Raw genomic sequence first — 18,844 nt, 5'->3', positions numbered from 1 at the left:
GAACAGTTTACCTGTGCAGAGAAGCAAAGGCCAGCTCTTCAACAGGAGACATTGACCTCCTTCCGCTCAAGTCCCCTGAATTTGTGGCAAACAGATCCATGGTGTATGGAGCCCCTTGGGAAAATGCAAATGTCAGCAAATCACCTCTTTTAACACGGGGCAGGCAGGCTCCAGTCAAATGTCACACCTACCCTGGGATGCTGGAAAGGTGTGTGTGTGTGCTGGGCACCCCTTTCCGCTGCACAACGAGAGGTAAGAACTCGAGACGAAAGTAAAAAGAGGGGAAAACACAGGGAAAAAAAAAAAAGAAACAACTCTGGATATCTGCAAGTTGGCTGATGTGACCCTGTGCCACCTACCAGTGTGCTGGCTGTGACCCAGCAACGTGATACTCCAACAAGCTGAAAGAGATGGCTGTCTCTGCTTTCTTTTGGCCTCCCAAGACAGCTGCCTGGTAGGGACCAAATGGCAGGGAAGAAGAATATCTGCCTCACACCTGCTTTCTCCAAACTGCCTGCCACAATGCCACCGTGCCCACCAGGCTCCCCTGGGAGGCAATCCCATCCCTGCCCCCCCTCTCCATGGAATACCAGGACAGGATAGTTAAGATAGTTTTCTCTTCTTCAAAACATCATTAGGATTGGAAAAAAAATGAATCTCTTGCTTGCGCATTTTGCATAAATACATGGTAAGTTATCAATTGATGTTCAAATAGCTTAATTGAGTTTGAGGGGGGAAAGGTCATTTAATTGGTCTATTGAAATGTTAACAGAAACAGATATGGCAAGGGATAGACTTTAATGGCTGCAGTGTGGCACTGATGTCTGCATTCACTTGCAAAATTGTTAATTAGGGCACTTTGGTAGTTCATTTGCTTTTGTATTGATGTGCTTAGTCCAACGAGAGAAATTGGGTTTGTATATGGTATTTACATGGGGCAGCAGAGGCTCACCATGCAGTCAGGAATAAGGAAAATACAGTGTAAATCAGAACTGGGTTATGATTTGTGACAGTGTCTTCATTAACATCCTGCTGGTTAAGGAAGTCATTTTCTAGTGGCTAATGTATTTTTGCATGTAATTAAATTTGATATGTTTGGTTTCATTTTTTTAATCATTGTAGTAGTGTACTTGAATAATGCTATAGTAATGATTTTTTGAAGTAGTTTTACACAGCTTTTTAAGCTAGATTAGAACAAAATGCACAGCTAAACAAGGAGTTACGTGTTTGTGTTCGATGTGCCCTGGAAGAAGGTGTTATCTCCTTAAATGCATACCAAAAGAATATATTCAGTTGCAATTCCTGGCCCACAGTCCTCAGAGCCAGTGAAATTGCAAAACCACTCCTTAGCTATGCTTTAGGTCCATCGAGCCTCCCTTATAGAACATAAGCCTTTAAGGTATTGGCATTTTGTGTGTGGGAATGGCAGAATTGCATGGAGTGTCCACTAGCATTTTTTGAGGGCAGTAATTGCAGGGATTAATCCTGGTGCTGTTTCCTAATAGACTGGCTGGATGCAAAGCTTTATATTTGCCTTGGCTGGAAGAAGGCTGTGTTGAGTACAGTTTATAATAATATGCTATACCCTAGGTACTCTGTATAAACAGAGGCAGCAAGAAAAAAAAAAGGAGAAATGCAAGTGGCTATGAATCATTACTTATACACCAGGGATCCTGTCCTACCAGAACAAGCTGGGAGAGAAGAGGACATTTTGCAGCAAGTAATGTGCTGATTTTAGCAGCTCCTAATTGAAAAGGGCTTTTTTTCTTCGTTTTCCATAGATTGTACTTCCACGTTTGGGTGCCGTTTCTGCCGCTTGCTTCAGCCTTCGGGGCTTTGGTCCACAGTTTGCAGTGGAGCCTTTCTTTTAAACTGCAGGCATTCCTGTAGCCAGAGTGGACATCAGCTTCATTCACTTATATGTATTTGGGAAAGTACTTACATGAAGATCACAAATATGCGCAGCACAGCTATCTAGTTCTGCAAGTTTAATCCCAGCCCCAGAAAGTTTCATTGTGGCCCTATGCAAATGTATTTACATAGGAATGGGTCTTGGGTCCTTTTAAAGAAGGCAACAAAGTTGGAAGACTGAGGCCAACAAATAAATGAAAGTTTCTCTAAATCCATTGGATAATAGAGGCAGTGTTAAGGCTAACCACAGTGTTGAACTAAACAGAGGGATTACTCCTGGGTTTTGCATCAGTTGTTTTCTGCCGGGTGGCCTCACTTGTCAAAAAAAAAAAAAAAAAAAAAAAGTTTAGCGGGCAAACATTCACATGGCACATTGAGAAAAGAAGTATGCTTAATTCCATCAAAGCTCAGAAATCAGTCATTAATTTATTCTAACCTCCAATTGTTGGTCATTTGTGAAACATCTGGCCTTTAAGTCATAAGAACCTAAACATAAATACAATGTGAGTTCTCCTGAGGATGGAAGCTGGGTGTAGTGTTAGTTTATGTACGTGAGCATGAGCGCACGGATGTGTGTGTATTGCACAGCCTGCAACTGCCACTTCATTTTGGAGACTTCAAAACATATTAAAATGAATCCTTCAGTTAATTTACTCTCAAAATTAGATTATTGTTCATTTGCATCTTGGAAAAGTTCTGCCATTCAAAAGAGTCTCTTTCTTCATGGTGGGTTAACAGTTAGATATTTAGCAATCTTGCAGCTTGCTAGTCAGAAATAGTTTCTAATGAAGTTGAAATTTGAGATAGAAAATATATAAAAGCTTTCAGGAAAGACATACCCTATTTTCCATATGGCTAAGTAATTGTTATGATTTGTTTTAAAGCTGGACTTAGACACTCCTGACTGCCCTCTAATTTGATATGGCTGGTCCCGGCGATTCTTCTGGAGGAAACTTTCGTAGTAGAATGCAGTGAAGGAGATAAATAATTTTGCAGCTATAAGCACATGGCAAAGTATAGAAAATAATTCGGTCGCCCTTACTGTCGTGCAGATAACAGTCTCCAGGTTATTTGCCTCTGCTGGGAGTTGGAATCCAAGTGAAAAGGAACTGAGTCTTTAAAAGGAGATTTGAAATAAAGGTGGCATCTTGGAGCTGACAAAATTCTGCCTTTTGTTAAGTTTAGAGTAAAACTGCTATTTAATTCTCAGGGTTAGGGTATTGTTTTTACTTGGGGAGGGATTATAATTCCTCATGTAGCTCAAATGTAACAACATCTCCTGTGATGAAATCTCTTGTATTTCACATGAGTGAAATGAGAGGCATAGAGTGAAATTAGATTATAAATATGATGGAAAGATTTAAATCTGTCAATCCACATAGGAATCCCAGAGGTTCCTGTTTTCAGGCAGTTACCTTCTTGCACGTTTTTTTTTGTGTGTTTGTTTTTTAAAGACCTCTTTGGCCTGACAGTTTGCTTTTCTTGCTCAGCAGAGGCTGCCTGCAGCTCTCAGTCTGTTTTGACGGTAGAGATAATGATGCTGCCCAAATGCATAACAAAAAGAAAGAATTTTGAAGGTTTTCTGTAAAGCAGCTCTTTCCCTTAATATTTATCCTTTCCCCCTTGCTAAGTAAAGAAATCTAGAGTCCACACTCCATTGTGAAATTTACTGTATTCCATACCTAGATCCATTGTATCTCCTTCTAAGCTGGGTTTTATCCTTTCCCACTAAAAGGATATCTGTGATTTGGCAGCCTGGCACGCATTATATGAGTAGAAAAAAATCCAATGGGTATATTAAGGATGACTTGATATATTTTTAGTCTTAGTGTTTCCTTGCCCCTGCCATAGCTAGGCTGGAATTTGGTGATGTGGGTCGGAAGCGGGTGGGAAGCATTGGACACTCACATGTTGCACGGTGCATGTACAAGCGTGCATTTGCCTGACCCACCAACACAATACGTAAAAAGTCATGTTTCAACTTTGTTAAAGCACTCATTTCCAAGGCACTGATGTCCAAAGTACTGGTAGGATAGTGGAGATGAGAGGGGGGAAAAAAAATCTCTTTAAACAGCTTGTGAAATGTAATGTTTGAAACGGTTCTTTGAGAACGTGCAGATTATGGCTTGTGTAGTGACTCTTCCCAGCTCTCTGGGAAATGAGCTGTTGACATTCTTTTGGGTCATCATCCGAGATAGGAGGGCAACCACAAGGATTTAGCAGATAAATTCATCCAAAAAGACCTTTATCCATTTCATTGCAACTTGGAAACGTTCATGTCGAATAGCAGCATTAATGTAGCCCTTTTAGCCCTTCAAAGTGAGCCTTATGTTTAAAAAAAAAAAATGTCCAGAGTAATAACTTCTATAGGTCTTCTAAGAGGTAATTCATTATTTACATAATTCTGGAGCGTAAACCCATCTTTCCTTCAAGAGGCTCTGAAATAGAATTGAGGCTCTTATACAGAGTCTCTTTTGAATTCTAATCAACTGGATCTGTCTCAAATTCATTTCTAGTTTATTGTAAACAGTGGAATTTAAATTAATTTCTTCTTATCTTGTCTTTTGAAGAAAACTGGGAACATATTTAAAAGGTTTTATTTTTAAATACAGCTCAGACTTCATTTTATTTGGTGATTTTGGGGGGCTTTGGGGGTCTTTTAACTTTATAAACCAGGTGTCGGGCAAGATGGGCTTTGACAGCCAGATGACAATTATGCATTAGCATAGGTGATTATGAAATAAATAGGAAAAAAAATTACTTTTTTTTTTTTTTACTTGAACTCAAATGATACTATATAGGCTGAATGTGAGGCAAGGTTCCCACAATGCACTGTGAAAACCTAGGCTAACAACCACCCCGCTGCGTTGAAAACCCCAAAAAAAGACAAAAGCACAATGAAATAGAAAGCTTACCACCGGTAGCTTTCAAAACGACAAACTAGGCAAACTATACATCTCCACCACTCCAATTTTGTCAGAATGCTAATGAGCTTGCTCTGATCTTTACTCGGCTTCCCGTGTTTTCTACATCTTCAAGGACCACATGGCGCTAGCAAAATAAAGACAACTAAATGAGAATTTCGAATGCTTTTTGTGTTGGGACCTGGTGCCTTTCAGTTGACGCACTCGTTGAATATTCTCAACTTAAAAGCGTACAACAGGGGGCTGGGTATGAACTTTTTAGCAGGGGGAAATTTGTACAAAAGTAAATGAGTGTGATGAGGAAAATATGAGAAAAATTTCTGATTAATTTCCGCTCTATAATATCAATGACACCTTCAGCCCCTCTCATACTCCTCTAACAAGAGATGCTGATAAAAGATGAATGATTCTGTGTTGTTCACAGTGAATGTTTAGTGGTTTTTTAATAGCGGCATTCTACATAAAAGACACCAGGAAGTACTCCGCATTAGCAGTTGAGATCACTAGTTAATAGGATGATGTCTTTTAGCTTTTGTCACAAGATTATTAGAAAGGATGGGTTTCTGTTCTCATCCCGACATACTTTAGAGAGCTTGTTGAGCACAAGTGCTAAAATACAGGTTTCTCGGTATTGTTTCGCATGCAAAGTAAAAGCCCTTTTAATGCAATACCTTCTATTTTTTTTTTTTTACCAGGTGATTTTTGTCATTGATCTCTTATTTGCCCCCTTTAGCTGTATTAATCACTTGGAGTGGTCTGCTTCTCAATGGGGGCTTGATGATGTATATGTGTATAGATTCACTATCAAAAATAAATCCCTTCTGTGCTCTGCACCTTCACAACCCTGATTACTGAGCTGTATTTACCAGCCTGTATTATACCATCTTGAATGCTCCTTACTGGAGTCACCCAGTCTGCAAGAGAAATCCGCACTAGAGTAGGAAGGGGTGAGCTAGGAGGAAGCATCCTATTCCCCAAGCCAAATTTCATCCTCCAAAAACAATTGAATTCACAATTCTCTTTGGAATTCCCAAAAGTAAATGCAGATTTGTATTCACCAGTGTCAGGGCTTGGGGAGGAAAATTATGAATGTTCAGTTTTGCCTGAGAGATGAATTTAAAAATTGGTTTTGCTACCTCTTCAAGCTTGCAAGCAGACAATATGAAAAATATCTGTGCATGTACATAAGGAGAAAAAAAAAATCATGGTCTTCTCATATATTTCATATCTTGCCTAAATGAGCAAGAATTAATAAATAACACTGTAAGTTTTATAGCAGTTTGTCAGCCTTGCTTTCCTGCACTGTTGTTCTGCTTGGCTCAGAATGATTAATCTCAGGTGAACTGAGAACTTGCAAACCACAAGATGGTAATGAGCTGACCAACCATGTTGCGAAAGGCAAAGATGCACATCCCAAGGCAGAGCAAGAGGAAGGACAGTGTAACAAGAGCCTTCCTGGCAAGATAGAAAATGTAAAAATATCTCTGAAAACATTTTTGCTGCGTAACTTTTTACATTTAGCATAAAAAGTGAGTGAAAGCATTTCAAAGATGTTTAGATTATGTGAGTGATACATATGTGATACTGGTTTGGGTCTCTGCTGGTGCTGGTTTGTGAACTTCCCCTAGTGGAAATACCTAACAATTAGGAAGCTGAAAGGATATTACTGGTAGTAATTTGTGTCGGGTGGAAGGAAAGTTTTTTGACATGAGTAAAACATTTTTGCTCTGTCATGATAATAGTTCACAAAACTGTGCCTTAGTAGTTACTGCTTGTTTTGGAAGCAAAGCAATATTCTAAAGTATTTGTTGAGTTGTGTCTCTCTTCATTGTGTAGAAACGTTAACTTGCTGCCAGGGTTGTGGTAATGGGAGTTTTGACAACTACCAAAACCCTGGGTGAAAGAAGTGCAATGACACTATGGTCAAGGTCTCATTCACAATGTGGTCACTGTGCTTCTCTGTTGCAGCCAAGTGTGGCTTGGGTGACCTGGGGCCTGCAGAGCTCTGCAGAGAAAGCTGTTCATGAGAGTCTGTTAATGCCAATAAACTGGCACACCAGCGAGCTGATTTTCTGACAGGAGTGTTCAGGGCCAAGATCACACACACACAAATTTCTGCCCAAGTGTGTATTTTGTAGTTGCCAGAACTATGCATTTTATGAACGATTGAGATCATGGTTTCTTGAGGCTCCTCAACCTCTCTCCAGTTTCTGTTGTCATATTGCCTCCATAGAGTCTTACTGGCAAACTCTTTCCCATATCCATCCATCTCTTCCCATTAACAATTCCTGCAAAGCAGACTTACTTTTGGTAAGGGAAGATGGTCTGGCCGTACTTTTCCAAATACTCAGTGTTTCTACAGCTGAGAAGCTTCCACAAAACAAACTGCAGAGTTCATGGTTCTGACTCTCTAATTCACCACATCTCTTCAGTCTTAGGTCTGTGCATTGGTAGGCAAAAGTTCACAGGAGGTGACCTTCCCAAGACCAAACGTGTTCAGCTTCCCAGGCCAAATCCATTAAATGATTAAAGCGGCTCAGCAGCAGCAGTGACCATATTTATTTTTTTTCTCAAAGTAACACAGAATCCCATTGGCTGAAGGCACTGAGCGATAAGTCAGCCTCCTCTCCAAGCACTTCCCTGGCTTTTGTAGCCTCATCATTGCCTTCAAAGAACCTGTCAACAGGTTGAAGCCAGCTTGAAGAAGAGAGTCCAAGTAGAGCACTGCCCGCATAGCAGGAGACTGCTTTGGGAGAGCCCTAGGCGCTATGAATAGACTTGCAAGCCTTCCAAAAGCCTTACAAGACCCAACAGACACTTGCTTCTTTTAACTGATTTCCATCTTTCTTTGTGGTGTTGCAGTATAAATGCTCTTTCATGTGGTAGCCATAGTCCTTGGCTTTGTGCCCGGAGTTAGCTTTCTCTGCAATCAGTGTCTGCTGCAAGGCGAGCAGAAAGGCCCTTTGGTCACCCCGAGGCTCCTGGCCCACAGTGCCACTGCAGTCTGCAGAGACCACGCTTATTCTTTCTTGGTTTTCTCCCATTTACCACCAAAAACACCTTTTCTGTCAAAAGTGGAAGCTGTGGGGCCTTGGGACACCTCAGCCTAGCTGAACTCACCCAGTTAGCCGTGGGAAGCTTTGGATCCCAGGAGTGCAAACCTGCCAACTCCCAGTAAGAATACACATTTCCATTAACACAGATACAAGGTCACATTCACTGCCAGCCATCATCTCACTTCAGGCAGCTGCTTGGGTTAAATGCAGCCCTGTTCATCAAAGAAGTAATTTTATAATGTCCACCACCCTTTTCCAGCTCCAGGAGAACATGTTCTGAAGGAAGTAAGGCAACATTTGGCAAAAATGGAATAATATGCTGCCTAGTAGAGCACACTCCAGCAACTTTTAGGTAAATGGCCTCTCACTTCAGAATCTTACCCAGCCATGACTTGCCACGTAAACAGGTAGTAAACTCTTCTAAGGAGTAGTTACAAGCCATAGAGAAATTACTATCACTCCTAACAAAGTATTCAACTCTACTTGTAAACCTGCAAGTGAAATAATTCATCAGTGAGATTATCATCCCTTTCTTGGTAGATTTCCAAGCATGATCTACTGTTTTTTCCGTTATTTCAAAAGTTTGAATGTATCAGTTAATGGTGCATGTTTTTCTGTGCTGAAATTTCTTCTGAAATTGTGCTATGTGAGAAAATTTAGGTACAAAGAATACCAGAGGGTAATAAAGCACAAGCATTGATTTTACTCAGTGCTAGGATTCCCAGCAGGCACTTTCCTCGAGGCATCACTTTCTTACAGGAATCTCCAGGTGTTTCAGTTGAATTTTCCCTCTTGTTGCCTGAATTTTGGGGAACAACATTTCTTGGTCTGGATGGATGGCCCCATATTTAAAATATATTCATAATCTTTATCTGGCCCAGGTATTCTGTTTGGTTGATTTTCTGTTATTTTCTACTGGCCGCTGTGTTAACTCGTCATGTAGAGAAAATCAGCAGTCTTTGTGGATTTTGTCTTCCACAATTTGTCTTCTGTGGAAGTTTCAGTCCTGTGATAATTTTAGGCTGCCCAGATTGCAGGCCACGAATGTGTCTTCCTGTGAGTCAGTCCCACTGCAGGTAAATAAATCCCTGCATGCGTTGAGATGTGGTCAGAACCCTGACCTTCTGTTTACACAGCTCTCAAAATTTCAGATAGCCTCTCTGATTTTTTGAATGTTTCAGAAACCAAAGAAATTACAAGTTTCCTTCTTGATATTAAACTAATTTGATGTGTGCTCGTGATAAAGGCATTTCCTTGGTGGCAGCTCTGTTTCATTAGGGTTACAGTACTTTTGGGGGCTGAAATAGAGTCAGACAATGCAGTGCAATGTAACTCTGCCTGGCAGATTCTTGGCAGTCGATTCCTACCTTTATGAGACTCCATTGTGTGGACATCAATGTCTCCTTCTCAACTGCTCTCAGACAGCAAGTTAGTGGCCATGAATTTGCCTTTCTAATGTTCCTTAGGCGTTTTCCCATCCAGCTCGGACTCAAAAATTTGTGCTAGGGTTTCATCTGCTAGCTAGCACTTCTGCAGTGTCATCTGAACAACAGTCCCACCTGTTTATCTGTTGGTGGCTCTCCTTGTTCATTTTCAGGGGTTTTTAATAACTGAGGAGGTCTTCCTGCTCTGAAAGGAGGAGGTATGCTGAAAGCAATCTGGGTGTGGTGATCTCAAGGGAAAGGCTTGAAGCTCAAGGTGGAGCAGCCCATCCATACATGCTGTCTGTTGTGGGTTCTGTTTTGACACTGAGTACTTGGAAAAAATATTTTATCCAAAGTTCTGAGTATTTCCACCAAATGTAGCCCTCTGAAAGCAGAGGAGGGTGATTTAAAAAAAAAAAAAAGGGGGTTTCTTTAGGGATGCCTATATTTTACTTAGTGAAAAATTGTGGACCACTGGTCATTTGAACAATTTCTACACTGTAGCTTTCAGTTGTGTCAGAGGCATTTTGCAGTAGGTCTTGTGTAACTCTCCTTTGCAAAGGAGTTGTTGTGAATATCTGTTGTGAATATAGGCTTTTCTGCTGAAGTATTTGTTAAACTCAGTAACTCACATTAAAAACAAGAGCTCATCTGTGCATAAGCTGTTCACAGTGAGCAAGATGAGAAGACTATTAAAATCAGTGGGAAGTCTGCTGCTGACTTGGAAGCATTTGAGACCTTCCACCAGCCTTTGTTAGCAATGTGAGGTTGGTCAGCTAAAACACCCAGCGTTGTTTCTCATCCCTTCCCAGGCTTCTTTTCAGGAACACTGTAATGGCCACAGCAAATCAGCCCTGCAGTCTGGTCCAGAATACTTGCTATAGTGGGACAGGTATGGGTTGAACCCAGGCAGGGGCAAGAATTTGTGCAGGGGCCAGTGACAGGCTAACCTGGCCCCAGGGAACATTTAAGTTAACCTCTAAAAATTAAAGGTTATCTCATGTCCTAGAGCAGGAGCATCCAGTTCCTACCTCCCGTGGTTTTTTGTTTGTTTATTTGAATATTTATTGCTGCAGCTTTGCCTTTCCATATTCAGCATTCAACCTGGTTTTAATTCTTGCTGAGCTCTTAGTTTCAACATTGCCTTGTGGCGACGAGTTCTACTGGTAAATGATGAGGCTTTGAGGAAAGATCATTCTTTTTATCGGTTTTAAACACACCACCTTCAATTTCAGTGAATTTCCCCAGGTTCTTAGGAGACAAGATGAGACACATCCTAGAACTATTCTTTATTTGCCATTCATGTTCTCCTTCAGGTAAACAAGCCAATCTGTCCACTTGCTCCTAATACAGCAACTTGTAAAAACTCGTCCCTATGATTGGGTGAACACAACTTTTTTTTTTTTTTAAGCAGACAAATAAAGACAGTGGGGTATGTTTTCAAAAGACCTTCCTGTTAAATTTGTGGAATTCACTGGCATTTGAACAGCTCTCAGTAGTCACCAAGCTTCTGTCAACTATAAAATAGCCCAGAAAGAGGAGCAGAGCAAAGTCGGCCAGTTTTTGTTGTTATTTGCCCCGCTCCAGTTCCCATGCACTGGCATTCTCCTGCTGGCCTCTTCACCCAAGTGTGTTGAGTGAAGAAAGCTTCTTCTATTCTATTTTAAAACTGTGTGTAAACATCAGCAAATGGATGAAGAATGGGCTCTGTCTTAAGTAGGTTGTTTTTCATGTAGTTCTGTTGAGGTAAATGGGGAGACATGGGAAGGTTTCTGTGCTTAACCATGACACCATGGCATACACACTACACACAGTGCAAATAAAATTTAAAAACAATTACTGCTTAAGACGGCACACAGAGTGATTTCTGTAAACCTGTTATTTCTTGCCAGACTGAATGGGCTGGTTTGGGATGCTGATGTAAACCCTTCATTATTTATCTTCTACAGGTTGTAATTCATTTTTGCACAACAGCTAAATACGTTTACATTTAAGGATTTTTTAAAAAGTATTAATCTATTGTCTTATCTTGACAGATTTATGATGGTATAAAGTGTAGAGGAGTTACTGCATTCATCCATTTACACCGTAAACTAATCTTGTCCCTGCATGTTGTTGCTATTTCTTCCTTTTAAGTGGTATTCTCAGTGTTTTGTAGCACTTTCTTCTCTGTTTTCTTAGCAATGTACAGGTTTACTATGTTAATCCATATTGGGTTTATCTAATGTCTAGCTGCCCAAACGGCTTAAAAATAATGGGTCTAATGGTACATGCATGCACTGTTAGCTGGCTGAGTTTGAAAGTACTTTCAGCAGGAAAGGGGGAAAAAAATTGTTCTTTCAAATTGATTCAGAAGAGACATTTGTCAAGATGCTTCTTATTTAAATAATTTAAGAAATAATTAGCTTACAGTGTAAACAAAAATCCATTTGTACATCCAGAAGAATATGAAGGAAGCTGTGTTTGTAAAAGTCTGCCAGGAAGCTGCACAACATTAAAATAAGCTAGTTGCTTATATTGTTCTCAAAAAGGGGTAATGTGTTTGTTACTGTGCTTCTTGAGGACTGTAGAAGAAAATTGACTCAAGTTGATTTCAAGTAACAATCAGGAATATGTGTGATGTGCCACGGGAGAAGGGAGAAAGGGATTTGGGGTTGTGGTTCGGGTTTTTTTTTTTTTCCTTGGCTATCATTAAAATTCTCACTATCAGTACTTTGGCTATCTGTAAAATTTGTTCCAGTAAGGGACAAAATTACCAAACTTTATGCTGCAGCCTCAGTTGAATCCTGAGCAGGAGCTATTACAGCTTAGAATCGCGACTCAGAAGGCAGAAGGAGTTTCTCATATCTGAGGGCAGAATTTAATGTCTTGTGCTATTTGAGGCTTGGTGTTGGGCTCATTCCTAATCATTGAGGAGGGTTCTGGTAGATGTCAAGTGAAGAGAAGAATAGAGCACGCATCCTTCACCACTCAAGCCAGACAATGAAATTAGAAAATGGCACTGGGAGTTGATGTGAGAGAATTCCCTTGGATTCCTACAGGAAGAATAAAACAAGAATGAATTAATTAAAAAAAAAAAAAAAAAAGAGAGAGAGAGAAAGGAGTGGGGTGGGGGGGAAGGCAGAAAGGAAAAGGGGAAAAAGAAAATAAATGAGAGAAACCCTGCCAGAAGGCTCCTCAGGTTAAAGTCCGACATTAAAAACTGTATTGACTTCTCACAGAAAGGCGCGTGTACTCACTGTTTCATCTGAGTTTCTGGTGCTGCATTTTTCAAATCTCTTACCAAGCAGTTTGCATGCATATGATGTTTGCAGCACTACCCGCTCTTATTTGAAGACTGTTTTCAGAAGTCATTATTGAACTATAGGATAAAAAGGTATAAGCATAATTACGTGTTAAAGAGAATAAATATGTTCTGCTAGATAGTTAACCAGATGAGGTTAAACAAGATAAGATGAATTCTGGTCTTTTTAGAAAACTGGCAGTCTTCATTTTAAGCTACAATGTAAAGTGCTTTATCCTGAGATTAGGTATTGTGGCAGAAGCTAAAACTGCCTTTTTCCCCTAACCGTGCCAGAATACAACCTCCTTTTCTTTCTGCGCTAACAAGACTGCTTTACCACCACAGCCCACTCTAAGTAATTAAATCAATCCTTTGTACTTACCGTATTCTCCTCTAGTGACGGTACTAGATCTGATTATATGCTTCATGCATATTCAAAGTACAGCACTGACAGCTCTTTAATGAGCTCTTACTTAATCAGTACGAACAATGTTCATCTTGTTCTTTTTTTCCTCATACATTAGAGCTAGGAACAGTTGGGGAAAAAATGAAACATCCAGCATTCATTTGAAAAATATATTGTACTTTGAAAAGTGTCTAAGCTGGAGAAGTTGCATTCTGCCCTTTAAAAGTCTGATGGACAAATTGGATTACTAGTATTGGATTAAATAACAAATGGTTAGAGGAGAAATGAGAAAAGCTCGCTGTGATCACAGGCTTTAATATTTTTTGTTACTTATAAAGCTGAAGGGGTCTTTAACCAGTTATTAAAGTCAGGATTAATTTGTAATGGTCCAACTTACTAGCTTTAAAAGGGTTTTGTTGTTGTTGTTTATCAAAAACAATAGTGTAATGCATGTATTATGGAAAAAATTTTAGTTTGAGATCTGTGGGCTATTTATAGATTTTCAGCATCTTGTACTGGCTTAGATAAGGGGTTTGCATGTGTGGGATCGATTTGTTCTCAAGCATGGGCTTTTTGCTTCATTTAAATAATCTGTACAGTTTGTTGGTGTTTTTTTCCCCAAGAACAACACAGATATTTTCCCAATTTAAATTTTCAAGCATTTGTAATTAAATACTTCTTTTACACTTGGCAAGTGGAAACAACAACCACCCCTGCAGCAGCTTGGGTTTTACAGAGTAAAACCATGTTGAAGAAAGGCTTCCTCTAAATTTTTATTTAGAAATTGTAAATGTGAGTTTAGCTTGCAGTACTGCTGCAGTAAGAACACTCAGTTTTTCTTTGTTGAAAGTGTTTCATGTGCATCCTTTCACCAAGTAAAAAAAAAAAAAATTAAGTAATGCTCTAAGGCTGGTGTGTTTGCCGAAGAGTTATTTAAATTTGTTATATATGGGAGTTCATCTTTATTTTGCTTGCCTGGGAAAAATTTGTTTCAGCTCTGTGCACAAGAATTTAAAAGCTGATGGTCGACAAATAAAATATCAGCATCGACTACTATTAATATTGCACACATGTGTCATTTCACTGATCAAAAAGGCCTTCGCCAGGGTAAAATTGGCCTTTTTCCAAATTGCAAGCTTTTTCTCAGCTTTTTCTTTTTTGCTCTTTCTTCTTTTGTTGCTGCCCGGGGATTTGTGCCTATCGCAGCCGATATCACATGACCGGTGTCAGGGCATCACATGGGTCCAGAGCGAATACAAAAACAGATTTAAAATTCTGTAAAAACAATCAAGACTTTGTTAATTCACTTTTAAACCAGCCTATTCTATGGATATTGCATGTGCTTTGGTGTCAGCGTGGATATATTAAAATAGACACCTGTGCAGATCTGACTCGACAGCTCCAAGCTTTACCCAGATCTTTTCTCATTATATGTTGCAACTAACTCTGTTTAGGAGGAATGCATTAATAGAAAGAAGATTATATCTTAAGTTTATGTTCTTAACCTGAAATTGCATGGGACCAAAGTCAGATCCACCATCGAGCTGAATACTTTGGAAACATTTCTCTCTTCCATTTCTTTTCCAAGGCTTGCAAAATTAAATGCAGCAAGGGCTTGTATTTATAATCTTTCAGCCAGACATCCCAGTCCACCCCAAAACTAACAAACTGATTGAAATGTAACTGTAGCCACAGATGTCTGGTTGTGAGAACTTTGCCACATTGCTTGTAAAAAATCTCATGCATTACAGAATAGGTCATTTTGGTCATTTTGCAATAATTTTTTTTTTAAAAAGCTATCTATCCCCTTCTTCTTGACTTCTCCCCTAAATAAATTTAAACTACTTGGTGCATTTCAACAAAAGGTTGCTAATAACTTCTAAAAACAGACTTTGTTAGATGGACTAGTACAGCAGCAAGGCCTTTGATCTGTAACTTAGCAGCAAAGTGTACTGAACTGCTGAATATTGTTGTAAATGCCATGGTGGGATATTTTGTGCACAAAACCTGAAGTGGAGGTCTTGGGGGAGAGCATTTCTACGTCAGATTTCGTCTTTCATTGCTCCATTGCCCCAGGAGCTGGACCCTGCAGCTTTTGCATGGAAAAGAGCTGTGGCTCCATCCACTCTTTGGGATACTCTGCCCTTCCTGCCTCATTGCTAGCAAATTGCAACCCTAAAAGCACCATTCCAGGAAGTTTCATTGAGCAGGTACTTCCCAGGGGGATAAGCAGATATGGGTGGATGTCTACTATCAGAAAGAAGAGCATGCCAAATGTTGGAACTTTTTCTTACTGTGGCACTGAGGTGTGAACTTGCATGTGGTGAGCTCCTACATGCAAGCATATGAAACACTCCCATATGGAAACTGGATGTTTTGGTTTAGAGCAAAACAATATTTTTCTGGTGTCTTTCCAGCTCCAGGTGCTAGAAATGGCTTCTCTGCCACAAGGGATCCTATGGTTTAAGTTAATAAGATAGCATCCCCAAGTGTGCATCAGAGATTTCAAACCCCTTTACAAACACCAAAGAATTAATTTTCAGCACCCTTGCAGGATCACTACAGGTGATTATTGCCATATTGCATGAGGTGCTTAAACTCAAGAGATCTACCCACCCTCTTCCAATTAATTAGTACCAAAGCTGGAAAACAAACTCACAAGACTCAGCTCATGCTCGTTTGCCTTTATTCCATGTTTATTCCAAGATTAATTTTAACCTTATGAAATGTGTGAGTTTCATAGTTCAGTGAGGACCAGTATAGCCTTTGCTCTTCAGCTCAGCTTGAGGGGTGAGAATGGCAGGTTTCCAGTGAAGCACAGCCTCCACAAAGGACTTTCTCCTAGTCCCTGAGCTCAGAGAGAGTGGAATTTGGCTCAGCAGCCCTGCTGCATGGAAAGCACACTCAGGAGCCTTCTGGATGCTCATCTGTCTTTCCCTTGTGGTGCAGAGGTGGTGACACAGAGCCTTAGAGGATCTGGTAGAGCTTAGTACTGCCTGCAAGACTGTGGAGAGTCCTGATCTTGATCCTGCCTGGGATGGATGGAGGCTAGGGAAAGGGGTACTAGGCCATGCATACACACTTGGGGACCCTTGGGTACCTGGATTATTTGTATTTGTGCAGATGCTCCCTTTGGCTGCAGGTTGAGGAGAGGAGCAGCTCTTTCCACCTCACCTGGAAGAGTGGCCATAGAGACAGAAGCTGAGCAGGGGCCCACAGCTTGGCCAAGAGTTCAGGATTAGCATCTACTCTGCAGCTACTTTGATCCCTGCCACATTATCCTGACTGTGCTGGCTTTGCATGGGTGGAGTGGATCTTGCCCACAGGGATTGATTTTGTGTTTGGTGATGACCAGACATCTTTTAGCAGTAAAGTAAATCTTTTAGCAGTATTTTTTTACTGGAAGCATTGCAGTGATATAGTTCATTTGGTAGAATTTAAAATACACAGTCCTTTTAAAAAGTATTTATTTAGGTCAGGTTATCAGCAGAATGGCTGCTTTCAAATGTTTATTTATAAAGCAGGTAGGACTTGCAGTCATACAATATTTTTACCTTTAGAGAATATGCCTTGTCATGCTCAGTGATACTGATACTCCAAAATCTGAAGTGGAAATATGTACCTCCATTTGTGAAATGCCACATAAGTAATGAAGTTCTTTTGATTGCAGGAAGAAACACAGAAGAAGAAGAAGCTATGATGCAGGAGTGGTTCATGCTGGTTAATAAGAAGAATGCCTTAATAAGACGAATGAACCAGCTTTCTCTTCTGTAAGTACAGATGAACATATGTATTTACAAAAGGATGATTTACACAAATATTTGCCCTTCAGATAAATGGCAAAATTTTTTTACTCTCTTCCCATTAAGTTCCAAAAATAACCCCTCAAAAGTGAGTAGTGTGGACGTGTTACACATCGAGTAACTTGTTTTTCTCATGTTTCAGACTTGAAAATGAGAAGCGTGCAATGACACAAGATTAGCCAGAGCTGTGAAAAAAGAAATTAAAGAAATACTAAGCACTGCTGCATTTTCAAAGGCCCAACAGTAGAATAAAATCACATTTTAGAAATGCACAGATAGATTTGGATTGTGCCTCAGATGAGACAGGTGGAGTCTATACAGAGAGACAAATCTGAGTTGTTACCTGCTTTGTAGAAATCTTCAATCCCATCTCTAGCTCAGCAGCACCAGGCTGCTGAAGGGATGTCAGTAAATCAGTCACAGTGCAGTGATACTGTGAAGGACAAATGAACTTTTTCTCACTGGCAGTGCTGAGGAAGGGAGAAGGCACTGCTTGTTTTTAGAGGTATTCTGCCCTGAGTGCTTCTCTTCCAGCTTCTTTCAGTTTGATATTTCTTTCCGTAATGCCACCTAGTGTAGATGCCTGCATACTTCCCTGGGAAGAGCCTCTGCTCACCTATCTCCTGCTGGGTCTGAACTTGACAGAGGATTTTACCTTCAAAATATTAAGCTTTCTAATCCCTTGTCTAATTTTTGTTGTTGATTAGGGCAGAATGTATGTAGAATAATACTTCCAGTGTCACATTATCTTGGTGAATAGGTTGATGCTGGAATTTGCTCATTGGATCTGGGGGAATATTTTATACTTTGGACATTCCACAACAGCTGCTCCAGAGATGAATATGAAATAATTGCATCCTGTGGCACAATGGAGTTAAACTGACAGAATTAAAGCCGACCTTACATAAAATGAAAAGGCCCTGTTGCTGAATAGGCCACCTGAGCCAGGTTTTAAGTTTGTGTATCATTTGTTTGGAGTGGCTTAAAGTTAAAGAGAAAAGTCAGTTGCGAGTCCTGAAATCAATGTAAGTTAAAGGTGCTTTTAAGTGTTTAATGATTTAGTAATTAACATATTGATGAACATTTGCAACTTGCCTAGGGAAAAGGAACATGACCTAGAAAGGCGCTACGAGCTGCTGAACCGGGAGCTAAGAGCAATGCTGGCTATTGAAGGTAAGAGCAGTGCTGGGGGCTGAGGGGGGAAAGTGCTCACTGCCTCACTTTCAGCTTTGGGACCTGAAAGTACCAAACTGGAGGCTTCTCTGAAGCCCATTAGTAATGCTGGTGTTTGCATCACTTCAAGTGATAGCACACGGCACATGCGCTCAGGCTGCAATCCCATTCTTAAATTTTCTTCAGGATTAAAAAAAATTTAAAAACATCCAAGATATGGGGCAAAGAACTATGGTCTTGTTGCAATAAACTTTGAAAACAAAGTGATGAGGAGGTAAAGAATGTGTGTGGGGTTTACAGTTTTTTGTTGCAGTAATGGTCTCTTGGCTTTCCTGCTGCTTTGGGTGCCGCAGAAAAAGGAAGGGGTGACCCACAGAAGAGAGCCTCCTTCCTTTTAATGTTTCAGACCTGTTCTACAGCAGGATTTCACTAGGGAAAAAAAAAGTCTCCTTGGTTTTGGTGGTAAAATGCTATGTTTGTCAAGTAGATATTTCATCACAAGCAGCAGCAGGATTAGTGCGATCCTTCGCACAGAGTTTCTCCTTTCTCTGCGACTCTCCCCAGTTTAGTCACCTCACCTGAATGGAGGTAACACTCAGGGGAAGATTGACACGGGATAAATGAAACAATTGCACCCTTTCCATAGGGCTTTCCAGTGAATTGTACAGTAATCCTTGGGATGATTCATAATAAAAAATAAACATCCAGATAGCTTAAACCATTGCTTGCATTATTTTCTTATTTAAATATCTTAAGTGTTTTCTAAAGCTGCACCGCTTATACCTCTCAGTCACAAATGCTGCCTTATAGTTCAAAGATGTTTGCTTTAAAGTTAATCCTTTGGGCTCTGTAAAATGGACCTTT

General features: G+C 40.2%; 1 protein-coding gene across 12 annotated transcripts in view; it reads left to right on the top strand.

Annotated features, from left to right (window-relative positions):
- Nucleotides 1-18,844, top strand: part of EHBP1 (EH domain binding protein 1) — a 200,855-nt gene that overhangs the window by 175,066 nt on the left and 6,945 nt on the right. For all 12 annotated transcript variants that reach the window (XM_085054353.1, XM_085054362.1, XM_085054361.1 and 9 more), the window contains 2 exons: nucleotides 16,675-16,774; nucleotides 17,907-17,980. In XM_085054353.1, the coding sequence (XP_084910479.1) occupies nucleotides 16,675-16,774; nucleotides 17,907-17,980 (174 nt within the window). The remainder of the gene's footprint in view (nucleotides 1-16,674; nucleotides 16,775-17,906; nucleotides 17,981-18,844) is intronic.

The sequence above is a fragment of the Lichenostomus cassidix genome, chromosome 3 (assembly GCF_008360975.1).
Source record: "Lichenostomus cassidix isolate B80296 chromosome 3, HeHo_3.0, whole genome shotgun sequence".
Taxonomy (NCBI): domain Eukaryota; kingdom Metazoa; phylum Chordata; class Aves; order Passeriformes; family Meliphagidae; genus Lichenostomus; species Lichenostomus cassidix.
The sequence above is the reverse complement of the archived record's forward strand: the minus strand, read 5'-3'. Positions and strand labels throughout refer to the sequence as shown.